Source organism: Melozone crissalis, unplaced genomic scaffold (assembly GCF_028551555.1).
Source record: "Melozone crissalis strain CALT ecotype California unplaced genomic scaffold, PUWL_Pcris_2 ptg000056l_1, whole genome shotgun sequence".
Taxonomy (NCBI): Eukaryota; Metazoa; Chordata; class Aves; order Passeriformes; family Passerellidae; genus Melozone; species Melozone crissalis.
The window spans coordinates 3,523,580-3,543,705 of record NW_026535834.1 but is presented as its reverse complement, the minus strand read 5'-3'; the positions used below and the strand labels follow the sequence as shown (position 1 = coordinate 3,543,705).

Here is a 20,126-nt window from a genome sequence, read left to right as displayed (position 1 = left end):
GGATGGATTATGATGAATTAATTATATTTTAACATTTGAAATTAGGAAAAGGTTAAATACTCAGAATATTAATGGTAGCTTGAGGATGGGAGCAGCTCACTGCTGAAAATAGCTTATGAAAGAAATTAATTTCAAGTATCTTCCTCTATGTTATTCTTTTTTTCCTCTTTTAGTGTGTTCTTTGTTTTTGAAGGGAAGCTGGTTTGCTGCCACTGCAAAATGAGTTTTTAGTACTCAAGTACATTTTATTTTCCCCCCCAAATAAGTATAAACTGATTTTTTCTTAGGGACAGAAGAAACAGCATACAAACTGTAGAGTGTGAAATAAAGTTCTGGAAAGACCAGATGCTAGTTAGAACCTTAATTTTAGGAAGATACGGTATTTGTATTCAAGGCTGGTGAGTGCCAGTCCAGGGCCTGCTGATGGCAGTGGAAAAGCTGCTCACCTGCTGGGCTTTGGATTACCCTTGAGTAGCTTATCATGCCCACACCTCCCTTGGGGGGTGATGGGTCCTTCCTCTGCTCTTACTTCACTGTCCAAACACGTTACACCTGGCTGGCCCATGTGCCCTAAAGGATATCTTGGTGGTGAGTGCAGTAATTTCCACGTGTGCAGGAAGGAGAAGCTGCTGTTTGTGGCAGCTCCTGTTTGGCTGGAGTCCCACTGGCCCCAGCTGCCTGGCTGGAGTCACTTCTTGTTAAAACCAGCATCTTTGGCAAAGGGGTGCTCAGAGGTGAAGCTTTTTTACCATGATATTAGTGATGATAGTGTAGGGGTTTGCATTAAATTAAGATGGGTTTGTGCAGGAGCTGGTGGTGTTCTGGAAAGCATTCTGTGGGTGCCATTGGTTCCTGTGAGCAGTGGTGGGCATGGCAGGCACCTTTGTGCCCTTCCACAAGCTGCTCCTGACATCTCTGAAGGGAGCAGATGAGAGTTTCCTGTAAATACACGTGCTGGAAACATCTGCCCGGCACATTGAATGAAAGGATTTTTCTTGATGTGCTGTCTGACCCCGTGTGCTGAGGAACTCGAGTGCTCTGTTTTCCTCATGACTTCCCCCATCTTTTTCTTAAGCTGTCTTTTCAGCACATCCTTCTGAAGCTGGGGCTGTGGGGACGGGCTGGACCTCGCTTCCCGCATCTGTCCCAGCAGCTGGACCACTTCCTGCCATGAATCATCCCAAGCACACTTTTTTCTTTTTATTGTTTTATTTAAGGGTGAAGGCACATTTGTTTCCTGAAGCCACAGGCTGATCTAAGTAGTCTGGCAGACAAGCCTCAAATGAAGGCTGGGGTGTGAACGTGTTTGGAGGAAGGAGGTGCCTCCCATCACTGGGATCATGGGCAAGCCAGGAGCAGAGCTCTGTCCTTGTGGACTTCATTTGTGGTCAGGGAAACAGCAAACTCCATCACTTCTTGGAGAGCTACAGCAAAACCTCTTCTCTGTTTGCACGTCAGTGTCAAACACACCATGACCTCTGGTTTTTGGCTGCAGCTAATCAAGTGCTAATTGGCAAGTGATGCTAAGGGAGAGGGGCATAATCTTTTGTTTGAGAAGTCTTGGCTATGGCTTGGATCCTCTGTGGGACTGATGTTTGTGGCTTGGTTTTCCAGAGCTCATTGATTGCATGTGTTTCAATTTTAGCAGTCCAAAACAAGGCCTTTTTTCTTTTTTTTTTTCCTGAGGAGCTCAGGCTGAATAGTTCCTGAAACTTGAGAGGTCATTGTATTTCACAAAGAGATGAAATCCAAAATCTGCCTCCTTAATTTTGTCTTAAAAAACCGCCCCAACACGAAAAGACCCCAGCCTACAAACACATTAACAGCATAGTTGTTAAACTATTGTTTTCCTTGTTAATTTTCCTAGGGAAGCGTCAGATTCACCACTTGGGAAACCAGCTCCAGCTCAATCAGCATTGCCTGGATACTGCCTTTAATTTTTTCAAGATGGCTGTGAGCAAACATCTGACTCGGGGCAGAAAGAGGACCCACGTCATCGCTGCCTGTCTCTACCTGGTGTGCAGGACAGAGGGAACTCCTCGTATCCTTTCATTGTTAGAAAATAGAAATAAATACAACACTCACTTTTAGCAAGTCGACTATCCCAGTCAGACCTTGTTTCAGAATGTGCAAAGGTAAGTGTTCAAGAGCTAGCTTGGTCATGGCTGGGTTTATACATGGAAGTGAATGGGAGTGTTTCCCATGGTTCAGGTAAATTTGTTCCCTGTCTAAATGTGCAATACTTCGTATTTAATGCTGCAAATGTCACTCTGCCTCTCATCACTAATTCTGAATTTCTTTTTTCACAATATTTGCTTTTCACTATATTTGCTTTTTTACAATATTGCACTTCCCCTGTGCTTTGCTAGGGTTTATTATTTGTGGAGTATTTTTTTGTTTATTTTGTTTTTCTCTTTTAAAGTAAATGACAGTTCTCCCCAAACCTCCTACAGTGTCAGCATCAAAGAACAGATTAGAGTTCCAGTGGCTTTTTCATCAACATATTTGGATTTCCTTCTTCTGATACTTGCAGGAAGGACAGTATCACTCCTATTTTAGTTCTTGGAAAAAAAGTTTCATAAATTCTGAAATTTGCTCAAAAATCATACAGGAAATCAAACCTGTACACCAGGCTGGAGGTGCACACAGGACAGATTTCCAAGTGAGTACTCCCTGCTTTACCATCCCTATTTTTGTCTTGGGGAACTTAATTAAAACCCACATAAGCTTTAAATACTGATGACCGTCCAAATTAATTTGTTTTATAAATTTTTATTTCTTGTTTTATATATTTTTATTTCTTTAATGTTGTATTTTAGTAGCTGGAATTCAGAGTTTAGTATCAAACAATCACTTCCGTTGCTCTGGCTCTGAACAACCTGGTCTAGTGAAAGGTGTCCCTATCTATGGCAGGGCTATTGGGACTGGATGTATTTTAAGGCTCCTTCCAACCCCCAAACCATTCTCTCATTTTATCATTCTACAATTCTGTGTTTAGTTTCTTTCTACTTTAAGATGGTATGTCCACATCTTCAGTATTCTGATTTGATGCTTTTTATAGATTGCTGCTCTCATTCTATATTTTTGCAGTTGAGCAGTTTAGCTTTCCTTTTAAGACTGAGATTATTTTTTGTCGTTTCAGAAAATATATTCAGTATTCTAAAAGTAGTACTTTCTGATCTTGTAGTAGTGTTGTGGTAATTGTATTTGCATGTTTAAAAAAAATATGGTTTTGCAGGAATAATGGAATTAAAAGGCAGGCTTGCCTGTTACACTGGTTTTTTCCTACTGTAAAGTCTCCATGTGAACTTTGAACATTAGCACTCTATCACTGCCATAAAGATAGTGTTGATTTTAAGGTGTTACCAGTATTTTGATAATGTATCTTCCGGGTAACTGCCTGAAAGAGGGTGGGATTAGATTAACTATTAAAAAATTCTTTGCAGTGAGGAAACTGAGGGCTTGGCACAGGTTGCCCAGAGCAGCTGTGGCTGCCCCATTCCTGGGAGTGCTCAAGGCCAGGCTGGATGGGGCTCTCAACAACGTGGTCTGGTGGAAGGTGTCCCTGCCCACGACAGGGATGTTGAAAATAAATTATCTCTAAGATCCCTTTTATGATTCTGTCTAATATTTATGCTCATGTCATGTTCAAAGTAATTTTTTTACAGTTGTTATTTGATACTTCTGTTTGATAGCCCAGCTGTAATTTCCAAATCCATTTTTCCCCACTGATAGGGATAAAAAGCATTTGAAGAAGTGAGGGCTGTAAGAGGCAGGTAGGTGCACTGCAATGTTCAGCCATCTGTGCAGCAATGCAGCTAACGTAGCAAACAAATAAAGCAAAAATAATTTACTTGTTTTTTAACCTTCTCCAAAGTATTTCAGCATGTATCTCACTTATGTGCAAGATGTACTGATCTGGTTGACACTTAATAAATCCCTAAATGAATTTCCCAGCTTTCTTTGTTAAATGGAGATAATGTCCTGTGTGACACTTCACATAAAATACTAGGAGTAAAATATGAATAAAACTGCAAAGATGAGTTCTGTCTTTCTCTATCAATAATACTCCACCCTCATTTGCACAGTTACTGTGCTGCCTGGGAATGCAAAGGTTGTTGTGCATGTCCATAAAGCTCAATTTTTTTAGTGTTTTTCTTTTTTTTTTTTTTTTAATCCATTAGATAAACCTCATTTTGTAGTTGATATTAAGAGTTTAACCTTTGTCACTTTGGGAGAGGGAGTTCATTCAGCTTCTGCCTCTGTTCTGCTATGGTTTTTTTGTTTGTTTTGTTTTGTATTACTATTTAAAATCCAGTGTAGTTTAAAAAACAAAGTCCATAATTTAAAAAATAAATTATGGACTCTCAACACTGAAATACAAATTCCTTTTTTGGTATCTTTTCCTTTCAGAAGAAACTTGAAAACCTGAGGGCTGTGGGTGCAAATTGCTGACCTTTGAAATTTGAATATGTTCAAGGCTCCATAGATTAATTATGATCATAATCAGCATGTTATAATTGTTCCCAGCTTAAATCTGGCTCTACAGACCTGGGCCATGGGAGGCAGGGTGTTCCCAGGGCCTCTGGAGCACAGGGGCCAAGAGCAGGTGTAGAGAGGATGGCCGTGGGACAAAGTGCTTTAGCAAAAATTAAAATCCATATTCAGGGTAATGAACTTGCCATTGGTTTCGTTCTTCTGGAGAAGGTGATGAGGAGGGTTTGGAAAGAGGAGCAGTACACTGAATAATTCTTCACAAAGGGGAATTGCAGTATTTTTAACGCTTCAGCATTTAAATACTCTGCTCAGCCACGTTCCTGAGTTAAAGTGTTCATTGGTATTGTGTTCATTCCAGAATTCTAACAAAGAAATGGGAGAGAAATTTAGAAAAGGAAGCTAAAAACTAAAGATTGGTGAAGTATTTTAGAGGAAAGAGGTGACATGGAAGAAGTAGCAAAGGGCAGCAGCAGCCTCAGAACTGAGGGACAGCTCAGTAATTTTGGGTGGCCCACGTGAGTTATCCAAGTGACCTGGGAGTTGTGGAGGCAAGAGATGTTACCTGGGAATAGAACAGTGTTAGCAGTAGGAGACATCAAGTTTCTGAAAAAGTTTTGTGGTAAAAGGAGCAAAAATGCCTGGGGAGGTACAGGGAGATGTAGTAAGGGACTGAAGTGACAAGAAATGTTGTGTTCTTGTGGCAGAACCAAAGGAGTGGGAAGCATTTGGAGAGGGAAAAAGAGAATGTAATTGTGTCTGCAAGTTCACTTTGAGGGAGTGGAATGTATTTATCTGACATGGTTATCTGCTTAGTCTTCTTTTTTTCATAATGTACATGTCGCCAGCCAGCCTCTGTGAAAATGTGAAGAATACTTTGGCCAAGTCTGCTAGTGCAGTCTGAATTATGCCTGAATAAACCTCAGCCTGAAACAGGAAAACATTATGTTCTCCTTGGTTCTTATGTCTTATTTCATTAATGCAAAAATGCAAAATATTCTGGTAACTCAAATTTTTTTGATCTTAAAATACAGTTCCACAACTTAAGGAGAAAATAAAAATTTATTGATCTGAAGAGCAGCTTTTATTTGTAATCCTTTGCAAAGTTTTGTATGTATTATTTGAGATGTGAATTGATTTTGCATCAGTTTATGGTTTTTAATAGGTTAAGTGACACAAACCCCCATAGCTTTTCATTTGCCTTCCTTTATTGATTGTTAGTGTTAATGTTTTCCAGGGAAAACAGCTTGCTAACTGTTAGCTGGATCTGGGAGGTGTTTCATCCTTCTGATGAGTTGCCTATAAAAACTTCAGTTTATTATTCTCTTTATAAAATGTGTGCATGTGTCTGTATTATCAATGTCAGAAGTAAAGATACAATACAAAAATTCCATCTGAAGGAGCCAGTGGTTTTTAGACCCTCAGGTGTGATGGAAGCTGTTGTCCCTGTCCCAGGGACTGAGTGATGCTGAGCCTTTCCAGTGACGTCTGACTTTGTCTGGCACTGCCAGCGCTCTGGGCACCTCAGGCTCTGCCTTTTAATTTGTTTCTTGGAATGGCAACAGCCCAGAGTTGTTTCTCTCTAATGTTTTGAGCAGCTTTTCCACCCCTGCCCGTGTCAGAATGGAAACAAAGGGACTTTGGCTGGTCCCGCCGTTCCCGAGAGAGGGAATTTGGGAAGAGCCAGGCAGGGTGTCTGTCTGTGTGACCTATGGGCTCAGCTGTCACCTGTGCCTGCCCCAGGCTCACTCAGGGACTATGACAGCCTGGCCAGGGTTTTCCAGGTGGGACATCAGTTAGTTTTAATCAAGGAACATTTCATTCTGTTTGTCATCCTGTTACTGTACGCAGCAGTTAGAAAAACTGCACAACTCTCCACTCCTTTGTGTAATGTCTTCCAGTGCTACCACCTGGGGTCTTTTATAGCAGCATTTTACATGGAAAGTGTCTTTTATCCCACACACACATACACCTTTTTATGCTATTTATTTATTCTTTTCCTTTGAAGCTCACTGAAAAGTGCACCTTTAGTTGTAAACCAAATCCTGTCTTTTCAGAGCCCAGTAAATAAAACCTTTTCCACGTGAAAAGAGTCCCTGCAAATTTCCCTCACTAGCTATCTTGTGTAAATATAATAAAGGTAAATTCAGGGCAGGTTTTTCTCCCTCCAGTAAAGCTGGTCAGTCTCAATGGTGGGGGCTCTGGGCTGGGCAGCCTCTGAGACTGAGGCTGAATTATTCAGGGGGTTTTTGGTAGCTTTTTTTTGTCAGAGAACAGAGGTGGGATCCTCCTGGGGTCAGACCGAGGCAGCCAAGTGAGGCCTCTCTCCTGAGTTGTTTGCAAAAGAACATTTCTGAGAAATGTATAAGAAAAATAACCTCTTCAGTTTGGGTGTGGGGAGCAGAAGGCTGTCAGGAGAACCTTTGGTGCCTACAAGTCTTTGAGATGTAAACTTGAGCTGGGTGGGAAAGCACAAGGAGCTTTTCCTCCCTGGCTTCCTGTGCCCTGTGAACCTCCCTTTTGTTTGAGGGAAGATCACGAAGGCATTGCCGGATCCCAGCAGGCAAGAAGGGTTTGGGAAAAAGCTGGGCAGCTGAATGGGGCAGCACTTTGTTATTTCCTATCTGTCTGCAGTACTTGCACTTTATTGCCAAGCTATTTGAAAGTCTCCTGCTTTAATGTGTTTATTTTCATGTCACAGAAAGGGAAGTTGCGAGTATTTATCTTCATTTCCAGGTGCAGAACTGAGGCTAAGTGACACATTCAGAGTTACCCAGAAAATCTGTGATGGAATGAGGAACTGGTCTCTTTAATCCTTGCTCAGGCAGCAGCTCCTGGGCTTTTCTGCCATGTTGGTCTTTGCAAGAGGAGTTCAGCTAATTCCCTGCAAGCTTCAGCAGCTCTGTCAGCTCCATGTGGTCTGGGGAAGCTTTGTACAGCCTCGCCATGAGAACCTTTGATGGATTCAATCTTTGTTTCTCTACTAACACTTCAAGGTCTGTCTTTGCAAGGAAAAGGGCAAGACTTCCTTTTTTATTAGAAATGAAAAATTATATCTCCAGCAATCTTTTGACCTCTACTAAAACTTCCTGGAGCCAGCAGGCCCTAGTGTTCCTGATTAAAAAGTTAACTTTTGAAATTAGGCTTTAATCAGGAAAATTTTAAAGCTGTGGTTAGGGAGGTTAATAAAACCAGTTTCTATTTCTCTCTGGTTAAGGACTTTCTTTTTAGTAACTGACCTTTTACTTTTTTTTTTTTTCTAACTGGTGTTGCATTGAAAATGTGTTTTGTTCAAGTGTGGAGTGTGACAAGGACATATGAGAATAAAAATGGATTTTAAATTGCACGGTTAAAATACATATAATATTTTCTGAGGCAAATTACTTAATTTCAGTGTGTGGAAAGAGATGCCAAGATCTTCACAGTAAGTTAAATAGAATATTTTCAGTTGGAACTGTCCAACTGCTTGACCAATTCAGGGCTGACCAAAAGTTATACCATGTTGTTAAGGGCATTTTCCAAATGCCTCTTAAGCACTGACAGCCTGAGGGCTTTGACCACCTCTCTAGGAACCCTGTTCCAGTTTTTGACCACATTCTTGGTGAAGAAATGTTTCCTAATGAAGCATTTGCTTGAACTTGAAGGCTTGCAAAACCCTTGTTCACTTAATTTCAAAATGAAGCCTTAAAATTGCTGTGTTTTTGAGCAGATGGATTTTAGCTGGAAGAGCTTCATTTATTAAGAAAAAATTGCTGCCTTAAATAGGGTGTGTCTGTTGTTGCCCCATGTCATTTACATAGATTTCCAAAGAGTTAGGTGTTTGGTAATGCTTGGCTTTTGAGATCATTCCCATTTAGTACCACACGAGAAAATGCTGGAGATGTAGGGAAGAGGGTAGCCAGGGACAGCAATAGAAATTTAATTTCTGCACCTTAATTTCTCCCCATCACCCTTTCCTCCAGCCAGGGCTGGATCTGTTGAATTTCAACAGCAGGGCTCATGACCTGAAGCCTGCATATCATATCCAGTCTGCTTTTCCATGGAATAAAGGAGAATCATGTCATCTTTCACTTGCAGTGCTGCCTCACACATTTTTTTCCCTGTAAAGAAGGATGTATTCAGCAAGTGTAATGCTGAGAGAATCATGTGTTTTGTGCTTCCTTTTGCTGGGAAAGTAAAATTTTCCTTTCCATGTGCTCATTGACATCATATATTCCACTGTGTGGCTCTGTCCTCTTCCCTGCTGCATCCCCTTGCTGCCAGGGCTGCTCATGGGTGGGCAGCAGTGGGCAGAAGGAGCCTCTCAGATATCTCACCTGGCCTCCAGCTGTGTTGCAGAAGAGCCTGTGTTTCCTCTGGATGCCTTTGTAGCATCTGAAGTGGTGCTGGGTGCTTGAATTGCTCCACTTGTATCTGGTGCTTTGCAGTGTTTTTAATTTTAAAGAGAATTCCTTCTTGAGGAGATAATAACCTGAAGCTTTTCAAACTGGTTGTGTGGCTCTGCACCCTGGGGGACAGGGCTGGGGACATGATTAGAGGCCCTCAGGTTCTCCTCTCATCCCTTGGAGGGGAAAGGCATAAACCTGAGTGAGATGTGGCAGGAGAACAGTGAGTGTGATTGCTGACTGGAATTATCCTGCGGGGTGCCCTGCTCTGGAATCATCGCAGCTTTCTGCTTGGAGCCTGCAATTTTAATGTGGAGATTCTGTACTTGGGTGATTTCCTTTGTTCCTTTGAGATGCTGAAAATATAAAAGGGGAAGGGAACTTTACATTGTGGTTTGTGTCAACTCAACATCTGACTGTTTAAATCCTTGTGCTAAATGCCCATCACGGATGCTGCAGGGAGGGAGGGGGAAAGCTGCTGTAAGTGCAGTAGTGATAATTGACCCACTTAAGAGAGCTGCTCTAATTTTGCATGTTACAGCATCCTGGAAATTCAGATAAGAATGTTGATCTCTCCAGCTAATAGGATTTCTAAATATATCATCCAAAAGAAGCAGGAGGACTGCAATTTTGCACGCATATGTGTGAGCTCAGGCTAGTGTTTTGTTTAAGAACTGCACACTCTGAAAATTTGCTTTTCTGTTCACTTGTTACTAACTCTGGGTAAAATAGAGCTTGACCTTTGGTCCTGCCAAGGGGAGACCTGATCATGCTCCATTAAATTCACTGATGAAATTCTCACCAGCTTTTGTGTAGAGGGGTGACCAACTTTTTTCCTTTCAGGATGTTGGTACACAGCAGGTGGCTCAAATTGTCAGCTTTTCCATAATGCAGCATTAAACAAACCATCTGCAGAGATGGAGAGGGGGACAGGGTCACAAGATGGCCTATCAAGATTACAGGTTTTGGCTGGTGTTGATGGCTTTGTTTTCCTCATTTAAGGGAAATTTTGAACAGTAGAGGTCAAAATAATACTCTTTTGAAATCTGTCTGCAGAATTACTTTATTGCTTTGCACAGCAGAGTGTTTCAAGCCTCTCTCTGGGCAGATTTTTCTCAAAGCACAGCACTGGAGTGGCCTCACATCCAGTCCTGGGTGCAGTTTTGGGCACCACAATATAAAAAAGATATGAAGTTGTGAGAGTGTCCAAAGGAGGGCCACGAGGATGGTGAGCAGCTGTGAGGGGAGGCCACATGAGGGGCAGCTGAGGTCTTGGGGTTGTTCAGCCTGGAAAAGAGGAGGCTGAGGGGAGACCTCATTGCAGCCTGAAACTGCCTCATGGGGGAATGGGAGGGGCAGACACTGATGTCCTTTCTGTGGTGACAGTGACAGGACCCAAGGGAATGGCCTGAAGCTGTGGCAGGGGAGGTTTAGGTTGGATATCAGGATCTTCACCCAGTGAGTCACTGGGCACTGGAACAGCTCCCCAGGGAAGTGATCACAGCACAAAGCCTGACAGAACTCAAGAAATGCTTGGACAGTGCTCTTGGACATATGGTGTGATTCTTGAGGTGTCTTGTGCAGGGCCAGGAGTTGGACTTTGATGATTCTTGTGGGTCCTGTTGAACTCAGGATGTTCTGTGACTGCTGAAAACCTTACAGTCAGTGGAGCTGCTGCACCTACATTGTTTTAATTCTGGAGGTCCTTTGCCCTTTCCTGTGTTGGGACAAACAAGAATCACTGTTGCCTTTTGAAATGAAGGGACAGGATTCTGGGATAGGTTCACTGCAGCCTTTATGACTGGGCTTGAATTACATGATGTGTGGGTAGGAGAAGTATTTGGCAACCCTGTGCTCCATCACCACGTCAGGCCTTGTGTAACTCATAAATACTTACAGCAAAAACATCTGAGCCAGATTTTTAATGTGTGCAATACTGCTCTGTTATTGCATGAATAAAAATAATAATTAATGAAATGAATTGCATGATCTGTCCTCTTAGTAATTAGCTTCCAGTTTGGGGTGTCTGAACTGATGAGACATTCTCATGGTAAAGGTGAAACAAGGAGAGAACCAGAAGCAGGGAGAAGGAGAGATACAAACACATCAGTAATTCTGGGATAGAAACACAAGGGACAGCCCTCACTGGCAGCACTGAGGGGGTGAAGCTGAAAGGTGGTGGCAAAGGCAGGGGGGATAACACAGGAACAACGTCAGGATGCGTTCTGGGTGATGGATGAGGGGAGGGAAGTGTGATGGCAGAGAGGCCTCCTTCCAGGGAAACAAATACAAAGGAGGGATGATAACAAAGGGATCACACCTCTGATGTCTTTGACCTTCAGCGATCCTTGCATGCTTGTGAAAATAAATATTTAACAATCTTCTTAAAGCTTGTTTAAAAGAGGAAATAATTAAGTTGGCTCTCTGCTTAATTCGGTTTATCTCTGCATCTGAATTTTGGGGCTTATGTCAGCAAAAGCAGAATTATAACTGGGTGGTGTTTTGACCTGATGGGAGCTAATATGTTGCTAACACCAGCTGAATAAAAACAGTGGGGTACAGCCTGTCATTGTGCAGCACATTCTTGCTTTTGTCAGAGGATGTGCTGGATATGGTGTGGAATGAGGAGGAGACTCTTCCCCTTCCTTCCCTGCATGGCCATGCTCCTCTTAAGGAAAAAAAAAGAGAAAAAAAGAAAAAGAAAAAAAACATTACCTGATGCTAAATCCTGATAGCAAATGTGATCAATTATGGTTGATGGTTTTGATTCGGTCACTGAAAAATATTCCTGGTTGTAGCCATCACTAATATTTGATGCATTTTAATACTTTAAAAGTCAATTAAAGAATTAAACGCTTTCTTTCATTAAAATACGAGATTGTGTATTTGAATTTTAATGCAGTAAGAATGCTGCCTCAGAACACAAATTCATTTTATTAGATTAATTAAGATCAGTAATGCAAAATAGGGTGAACAAAAGCCAGTGCTTTGAGACCTATAAGCCCTCCTGTGCTTGCTATCTGCAAATATTTTAGCTTGAGGTTTTCTCAAATTGTGTCCACTTTTATCCTATTCTTAAGTCTTATTCAGCTTTTTCTATCTTGGCAGTTTTTGATGTCGTAAGAACAAAGTGAAGGTATATTAGAGAAACAATATTACCTGTCAAATTTGTTTTGTAAAAACAGGATTCATTCTCACATCTGACCCGGCCTTATATCTTGAAAGTGGTCTTGATAATGATTTCTCACATCCTAGTAAAGTATAAGTCTTTTAAAAATGGGTAAAGGTCCTTCTCAAGAGCTGCCTTCTTTCCTTCAGATATTTGTCACTAGGATTTTGTTTGCATGATGTAATTTTCTTAAACCTCACACTGGAATTGCTTGTCAATGAAACACTTTTAGCATTTTGTAGCTCATGCCAAGTGCAATGGGGAGCTGAGCCTTTTCTAACTTTCCCCTGCTCCTCTGCCTTTACGGCGAGCCCGTGTCCTTCCTCGAAGGCAAAGAAAATGTCTTTTCAGTTCAGCTGCCAGACTGGCTCAGTATTGTTGGGAGTATGAATGATGTAATACTCAATCACGTGGTGGTATGTCTGCTATTTTCCCCTCTTTGAGAGAGAGAATAATCTTTCCATCTCATCCAGTTTCAAGAGTCTGGGAAAATAGCAGCCTTAAATGAGGCCCAAAAGAACCAAAATCTTGATTTCTTCCAGAGCTTTTCTTTTGAAGCCAGATGTTCCCCATGTCTTCTTTATTTTGACTTGCTAATTGGAAATAAGATGTTAAAGATAACGTGTGCTCTGAAGCTTGTATATTGTGTATTTTATTTGGTTTTAATCTTTTAAACATTTGACAATAAAACATAAATTGCAGAGCTCTCATCTTTACATCAGCTGTAAGTGAATCATTTAAGTTTTCAACATCCTTCCAGTTTGGGAGAAACACAGTAGTCTCAGTGATGTTTTGGCTGCATGTGTTAGTAAAGTGCTATGAGATTTGCTAATCAGTATTTTTTAAATGGAGATATATTGTTGTTTCTTCAATGAAAGATCAGCTTGGTTCCCAAATATAAAGTCTTAGCTTATGCCTAGGCAGGGAGTAGAAATCTTAGTGCTCTTCAGATTCCTTTTGTGTTGATATGCAAGGAGGAACAGTGGACAATATATTTTATGTTGTCATGTATCATAATGGAAAGCAAATTTTGAAGACGGGGAGATATACAGACTGAAAAAAGAAGCCTTTTAGTGTAGACAGAAAATAGCATGTAACTTCTACTGGGCTATAATATTTTTAATATGGAGAAAAGACTATGCAGTGTAAATGCATATTCAGCAATATGACATGTACTAACTGAAATGGAAAAGTCCTTATTACATAAAAACCAGAACTCCAAACATTGCCTCTGTCTTATTGTCAGGAGAAATTCTCACCTTATCTTTTAGGTTTTATAGTATTTTGCCTTCTGCAATTGCTCTTTTCAACTTTTTATTGTGCCTGTAGTGGCCTTGCAGCTTCCAAGGGAAAACAAAGTTGGTTTTTCATTTCAGGGGCTGTAATGTGTGGCACAACTCTAGGGCAGACAAGGAGCTGGTGTTTCAAATTAGACTGCAGAAAACTGAGAGGTTACCTGAGCCTGCTTGCTTCTGAGAAAGCACCACTGTGCCCTTGCTTTGCAAGGATTTTGCCTCATTCTAGTTCACTTGCATTAAAAATACACTTTTTTTCTTTCCTTAATGAATCCATGGTTCCCAGAGTAATGCTTTTCTGCCTGTCCATCTCTGAAGGCTCTGAGATTATAGATGCTTTTCTTGCTTTTGGACAAAAGAACTGGGCTGTCTAAATTGAGATTGTTTCTTTTGAAATTTGCCATTGAAATCACCAGTGGATCATCCTTGATCTCCAGGGAAATGAGGAAAGAAATGCAGAATAATTTTCAGTCATTACTGAGGAACTCTTCTTTTAAAGAGACGCTGGGAGGTTGCAGCTGCTGCCTCTCACTTGGTACCTGGGATCAGAGAACATTCAATTTGTATTTATCTGGAGTTCAAAGTTTGGTTTTCCCATGTGAGTGCTTTTAACTTCTGCAAAATCTAAGCTGAATTTTCTTTTCCATTTGAAAACTTCTGGTCCTTAAAGGATCAGTCTTCTAGAGGATGCACCAGCTGGAGTGCATCTGTGCTGCTGTCTCTCAGGGACTCCCAGATCACTGCATTCTTGTCACATCTGGAGGACCCAGTTCATTGCCAATAATTATTTCCAGTGCATATTCAGATTATTAATATTTTTCAGTGGAAAAATATTTTTTGTCAATGTCCAGTTTAATATTTATTATCATTCACCTTGATTCCAAACTCTCCCTGTGGCAGAGGAAAGCAACTCCAGTGTTGAGTTCTGCTGCTGTTCTCATTCCTCAGACTTTGAATGGGTGGCTTCAGTGTCTCAGCTGTTTCTCACAGTAATTCAATGGTGAAACAAGAGAATGCTCCAGTCCTTGATTTCTGCTGATAATGTTGGCAGCACTCCCAGCAGAGCTGTGAATTGGTCACTTTTCCTCCTGTTTCAGCTGGAGAATTTGGGAGCACCGTTTCCTGAGAGGCAGTATCCACAACGTGAGGGCAGCATCAAAAAAAAAAAGCATCAAAATGTAGCATGACAAAAGTGTTTTATTACAACAGTCCTGCCTACTGACAGGCTCTAGGGTAGGATGAAAGACAATACAGGGTATTTTCCACTCCAGCAGGCAGAGGTGTGATACAGGGAAATGTTTGTACCGGTAATGTATCTGAAGGTGATGAAATATGTAGAAAAGCCTGTGCCCTATGCAGGATTGTAGAATAATTTAGATTAGAAGGGGCCTATGGAAGTAATTTCTCCATTCCCTGCTCACAATGGTTTGTTTGCACAAACCCCAGATTCACATCTGTAATGGGAGTTAAAAGCTGAGAGGGGAGTCAGGGCTGAACACTGCCCATTCTCCTTTTGAAGCTATTGCTGCTGTGCAGTCTGGAACAGGGGAATTGTGAGGCCAGGAGAAAGGCAAACAAGTGGAATCTTTTGTAGGTGAATGGCCAAGCTTAGAGAGGGGGTGGGTATACCTAGTTCAGCTTCTTTCTCTAAGGTTACTCCTGTGTGTTTCTTTTTTCACAAATGTATTAATTATATCTTATTCTCTTGACCTAATGCATAATCAGTTGTGGCAGTAGAACTGTAATTCCAGTTTGCCCCCTCCCAGCTGAGGGTCCTGTTGGTGGAGGTGTAGAATTTATAGTGTTGTATGGAGAAGGTCAGTATTCTCATCTTCTGATTGGAGAAATTGAGGCATAGAAAAGAAGCAAAATGACTTTTTCATCAAGATGTGGATATTTTTGTGTCCTGTGTGCATCTATACCTCTTACTGCTGCCTCCCATAGTGTAGGAACCCTGTTGTACATATTGCTTTGTATTTAATTCTTCTAAGATGCTAGACTATACTTTTCCAAGTATACTGGCTAAATACATTGGAATTTTTAGCTAAATTTTCCAAGAGGAGCAAATTCTACACTGAGCTTGTTAGCTAAATTCTAAGCTGAATTTATAAATCTCACTAGCGAGAAAAAAGTTATAATTTTTTTTTGAAAGCTTTGCAAATATGACACAATCAGCGAGCAGCTGTAAACATGAGACTCACAATATCATTCTCAGTTGTTCAGAGCAGAGCTGTATTTTAGGAGCTTGCCATCAGCCTGCTGGATAATGTTATTTGAAATCACACTGCTGGGTTACAATAAAGCTGCTGCAAGACACCCTGAAAGGCGTCTAAGGAGATCTTTCCCAGCATATCACTGGCAGTTTTTATTTTCCCAGAGGCAGATGATATGTACATCATTACTGACTTTTTTTTTGCTTTCTCTCATGAGGAATTCCAGCCACTGAGATAAGTTTACAGCTTCTTAAAAACTGATAATGACAGAGCAGTCTCTGTGCTGTAAGAGAGACGTGAGATAAGTGCTTGCCATTGCTGCGGCGTTCAAAAGAAGATAATAAAAGGATAAAAGTTTAAAATGACACTTCAGGAAAACACCTTATTTTCCAGCTTGATTAAAGCTATTTAATGAATGTTGTTAACTTTTAAGAATGTGGGAAATACCATTTGCAAGTAAATTAACTTCAGTATGTTCACTAACTGATGCTGTGCAACATTGTCTTGAGATGCTTTGAGTTCCTGCCTAAGTGAGGGAAATATTGACAGTAATGCCAACAGAATTCCAATATCTTTGACAAATGAATTGTACCAGATTGCTTAGTGAATACCCAAGTTTTCAGTAGGATATCAATGTGGGTATTCCGTCCCCTTCCTACCCTCCATTCTCCCCACACACCTTGCCCCAGTAAAATTTTCCTTTATCCTTAATGATTCCTTCTTAAAGATGTGTAACCAATAACAAAGGAGTTGCCACTCACTTTATCTTTTTTTTTAAACACTGAAAATGGATATGTGTGCTTACAAAGTGATTTTAGAGCAAATTGATGCAAAATCAAATTAAATATTAAAATTGAATAAAGGTTTTTAAAGTTATTGTAGGAGGTGCTTAGCTATGTGTGTTGGATAATAGAAGCATGAAAATTAGGACTGTCATACTTGAAAGGAGTGACTGAATCTGTGATATCTCTTGCATCTCTTTATTGCAATAAGTTCAGGATGCCTCTCAGTTAAACCCTTTTGCATGTTTTTCACAGGGGGACAGATTTCTTTGTTGATTTGCATAGAAGGGCTGCAGCATGGGTCTTTCAAAGGCAGAGAGCTGGTCTGAAAAAGAATTGTTGCCCATAAAGTTAGTCGCCTGCTGGGGTATTATAGCTGAAATACATTTGAAAGCTTGTTTCTGTGACCTTCTGGGGAGACTTGGGAACCCCAGAGTCAAAATAGCAGACTATTATAGTAGATAGATAATCAGGATATTTCAGAGCATTTTACCAAGGAAGGGGAAGCTGTTATCTTCATTACAAAAACATTATAAAGGATGGAATGTTTTTTGTCGGGCAGTGGCAAAAATGGAAACAGAAATCCAGAGTCCTGAGGCACAGCCAAGAGTCCCTCTGGGTTGTGCCTTTCAATTTCTTGGGAAAGATAGATTCCCAAAGGGAAGCATTTGTTTCCCATCCTTTTGTGTAGATAAAATACAAAGTGTATCAAATGCCTGTGACTGTATTTTCCCTGCTTAATAGATCACCTCAAAGATTTATTCTTGTAATTTAACTCTCTGAAAAGTTAGTTGCCTTTAAAATCTCAGATATGCAAACTCCTCCCTCCACCTGCTCTATTATGCTGGTTCAAGGACCAAATTGAATCTTGTTCTAGAGAGAAGCTTTTGAGACATAAATTTGTTTTAACTTTAAAATCCACTATATTAGATCCTTCAAGAGAATGTGTCATGTTGAGAATTGTATTCATTTCAAAGTATGATGCATTGCTTTTCCCTAGCCCTGAAAGGTATTTTAAATTGGTATTTGGTATTTTGAAAGTTAGAAAAGCTGTTACATTTCTTTTTAGGTTTTTTTATAATTCTTATTGAGCTTTGCTCAGTTGGGCTGAACAGAAAGTATCAGTGGAAGTATCCTCTTACCCTGTGACAGCTAAAGGCAATGTCTCACTTGTGCATTGCTGGGAAGTAGAAGTGAAGATGTGTTTGTGTATTGCATCTTGTCCATAGGTTGGTAACTTCACACTGAGTGCTAACTCAGTGCTTCTGTCTGTTATCATATCCCAAGATATCCTGGAGGTAATTTGAGTTTTCTCCTCTCCTGTTGCCCAATAAACCTCCCCTGAACACTCCTCCAGTGGTACTCTAAAGGGCAAGATGCATTATTATATAATTTGGTGAAATGCTTTATTAGTAACTCATTTGGGATATGCTGCTATTTATGAACCATAAGGCAGCTCTGAAATACAAACCAAATTCAGCAAACCTCAGTGCTGCTGTGACTTATGTGGTTTTCTGCTACAGTGAGCATGCAGGAATCTTTTTTTTAGGTTTAGTGTAGGCATTTCTTAAGGTGAAAGCGTGGGCTGAGGAATTTTCAACCCACCAATGCAGTGCATCAGTTCAGCTTCATCTGTTTGTATTCATTTTATTGATAATCCCTAAACCAGGCTGCTTGGAGGAGTTCAGCCACTGTAAGAGTGGGGGGTTGTCCTGACTTCCAAGCACTGCTGGTGAGCTTGTCCTGAGAGCTGTTTCCATCTCCATGCTGAGTTCAAGTTCTGTAAGGAACACAGGTGATTGGGGAAGTTGCTGTGAGTTACTGTAATGCCTCTAATCAAACTTTGATTACTGCAAGAATAGTAATGAACAGTTTGGCAGCATCTGAGGAAGCACTGCTCCACCCATGTCCCAAGAGAGAGCCAGCCATGCTTGGAGCCATGACACTGACATTGCCCAGGGGAGTGCTCTGGGTGTGAGGGAGGGTAAGAATGCACAGAGCTCTTCCACCTGCCCAGCTGAGGTTTCCTGATCAGCAGGAATGCACCATTAGGAGGAAGGGTATTTCTGTACTGCCCACTTCCAGAGCACAAGGGCTCCTTTGGTGCAGCTCAGGTAATGAAAGGTTTCTGCAGGTGTGTGCCTGTGGGCATCTGATGGAGAAGGGTTTGTCATTGTGTTGTGTGATATATGCAGAGATGGTTCTCTGAAGGCCTTTGAGAGTGGGAAATTTAACACATCCCATTGTTGTACTTCCCACCAAAGGCCATTAAAGAGCCAGCAGCCTTGGAAGGGCAAGGATGCAATTAATTCCCTTTGAAGCTGTATTTTCTCTTAAAACAAAGGCTCTAGTGTCAGAATTTTTTTTTTTTTTTTTTGCTAGATGAGTGGCAGTGTTTTATGGGTATGATATTAGATCATGCCTATGCCTGGATAAATCAAATCCACTGATCCTGGCAGAAAAGCAGCATCTGAGTTTGTGTGCATGTCCCGGTGCAGGGACAGCAGCTGCCATGCTCCCATCCCAGCAAAGGTCTGCTGAGATAATTCACCCAGGAGCATTTAATACCAGTGCATTTGCCTCAGTGTGGGTATGAAAGCTAAGATGTAACACTTGGCTTCTGGCGTGGGAAATGTAAAACATTCTGTGTCCATGGAATTTGGTTTTACTCTGATTTAATTGAGCACTGCAATGCTGCTTTTTTAAGAAGTATAGGTGAATGCTTACTAGGGTAAAACCAGAGTGGTACTGTGACAACTCTGACACAGGAACTGTGTTTGTACTTAAAACAGGGGAGGTTTTATCAGTTTATAACATTTTGGGTTTCTATAAAGCAGTTACTCTGCAGGAACTGCTTACTTGTTTTTCCTCCTTACTTGTTTTAAGGCTTCTCTTTCAGATAAGGTAGGTCTTTGTGTTTTACAGCAAGCTGGGAAAAACTGTGCAAACTTTAAAGAGAAATTTGAGAAGGTGGGATGGGTGACGGAGGGATTGTCTCAGGCTCCAGTTTTGGAGAATGTGTTAAGCCCCTGTGAGCTGGCACAGCCTCAGAAAGAAGATATCTTGCTTTGGCCTTGCTTTCTCAGCCCTCCCTCAGTCCATCCCCTGCCCTCTATCAGCCCAGGTGTTGATGCAGTTACATGTGAGCTGGGGAGTTAATCCAGCTGCAAACAGGCAAAAAGACAAGACTTAATTTCAGATAGTTCCTTTGGCTGGTTTGCCAGGTTGCTGCACAAATAGCAGCCATGGGGAGGGGGTGGTAATGAGCTGCAATCAAGCTAGTTATGGCAGATTTTTTTTTAAAATTTTTTCATATTTTTACATATTTCCAGACTCTTGCATTTGGAGTTTTCTGAAAAAGCAGAGTGTCAGGCTGATGACTCTGCTGGTTTTCCTCTGCCACCTCTGAGCAGGCAGTGATTTTCCTCTGCTGCTTCTCTCAGGCAGCTGCTCCACGTTTCCAAATGCGTGCACTGCTGCTGTGCTGAATTCTTGAGAGCCATCTCAGAATAGTTCTTCTGAGTCTGCACCTCTGACTTCTTTGGAACTTTTCTTTCACTGTTGGTACAAGAGTCATAACCTTTATAGACTTTGTACACACAGAAAAGAGAGAACTGAACTCCTTTACTTTACTTAAATCTTTACTATCAATGTCCTCCTTCCCAGCTCCTTTGTAAAATTCTACTTTATTATCAAATTGTCACTGTGCAGATTTTTGGACTATGCACTTTCATACCTGCTTGTGTTTTCTGCAGTGATTTTACAATTTATTCTGGTTTATTTTTCCC

The 20,126-nt window shown here is 41.0% G+C and overlaps 1 protein-coding gene across 1 annotated transcript in view; it reads left to right on the top strand.

Moving 5' to 3' along the window:
* The window catches only part of BRF1 (BRF1 RNA polymerase III transcription initiation factor subunit), a 170,704-nt gene that overhangs the window by 40,508 nt on the left and 110,070 nt on the right, over positions 1-20,126 (top strand). Inside the window, exon 3 of the mRNA XM_054286701.1 lies at positions 1,868-2,041. Coding sequence (XP_054142676.1) covers positions 1,868-2,041 — 174 coding nt within the window. The remainder of the gene's footprint in view (positions 1-1,867; positions 2,042-20,126) is intronic.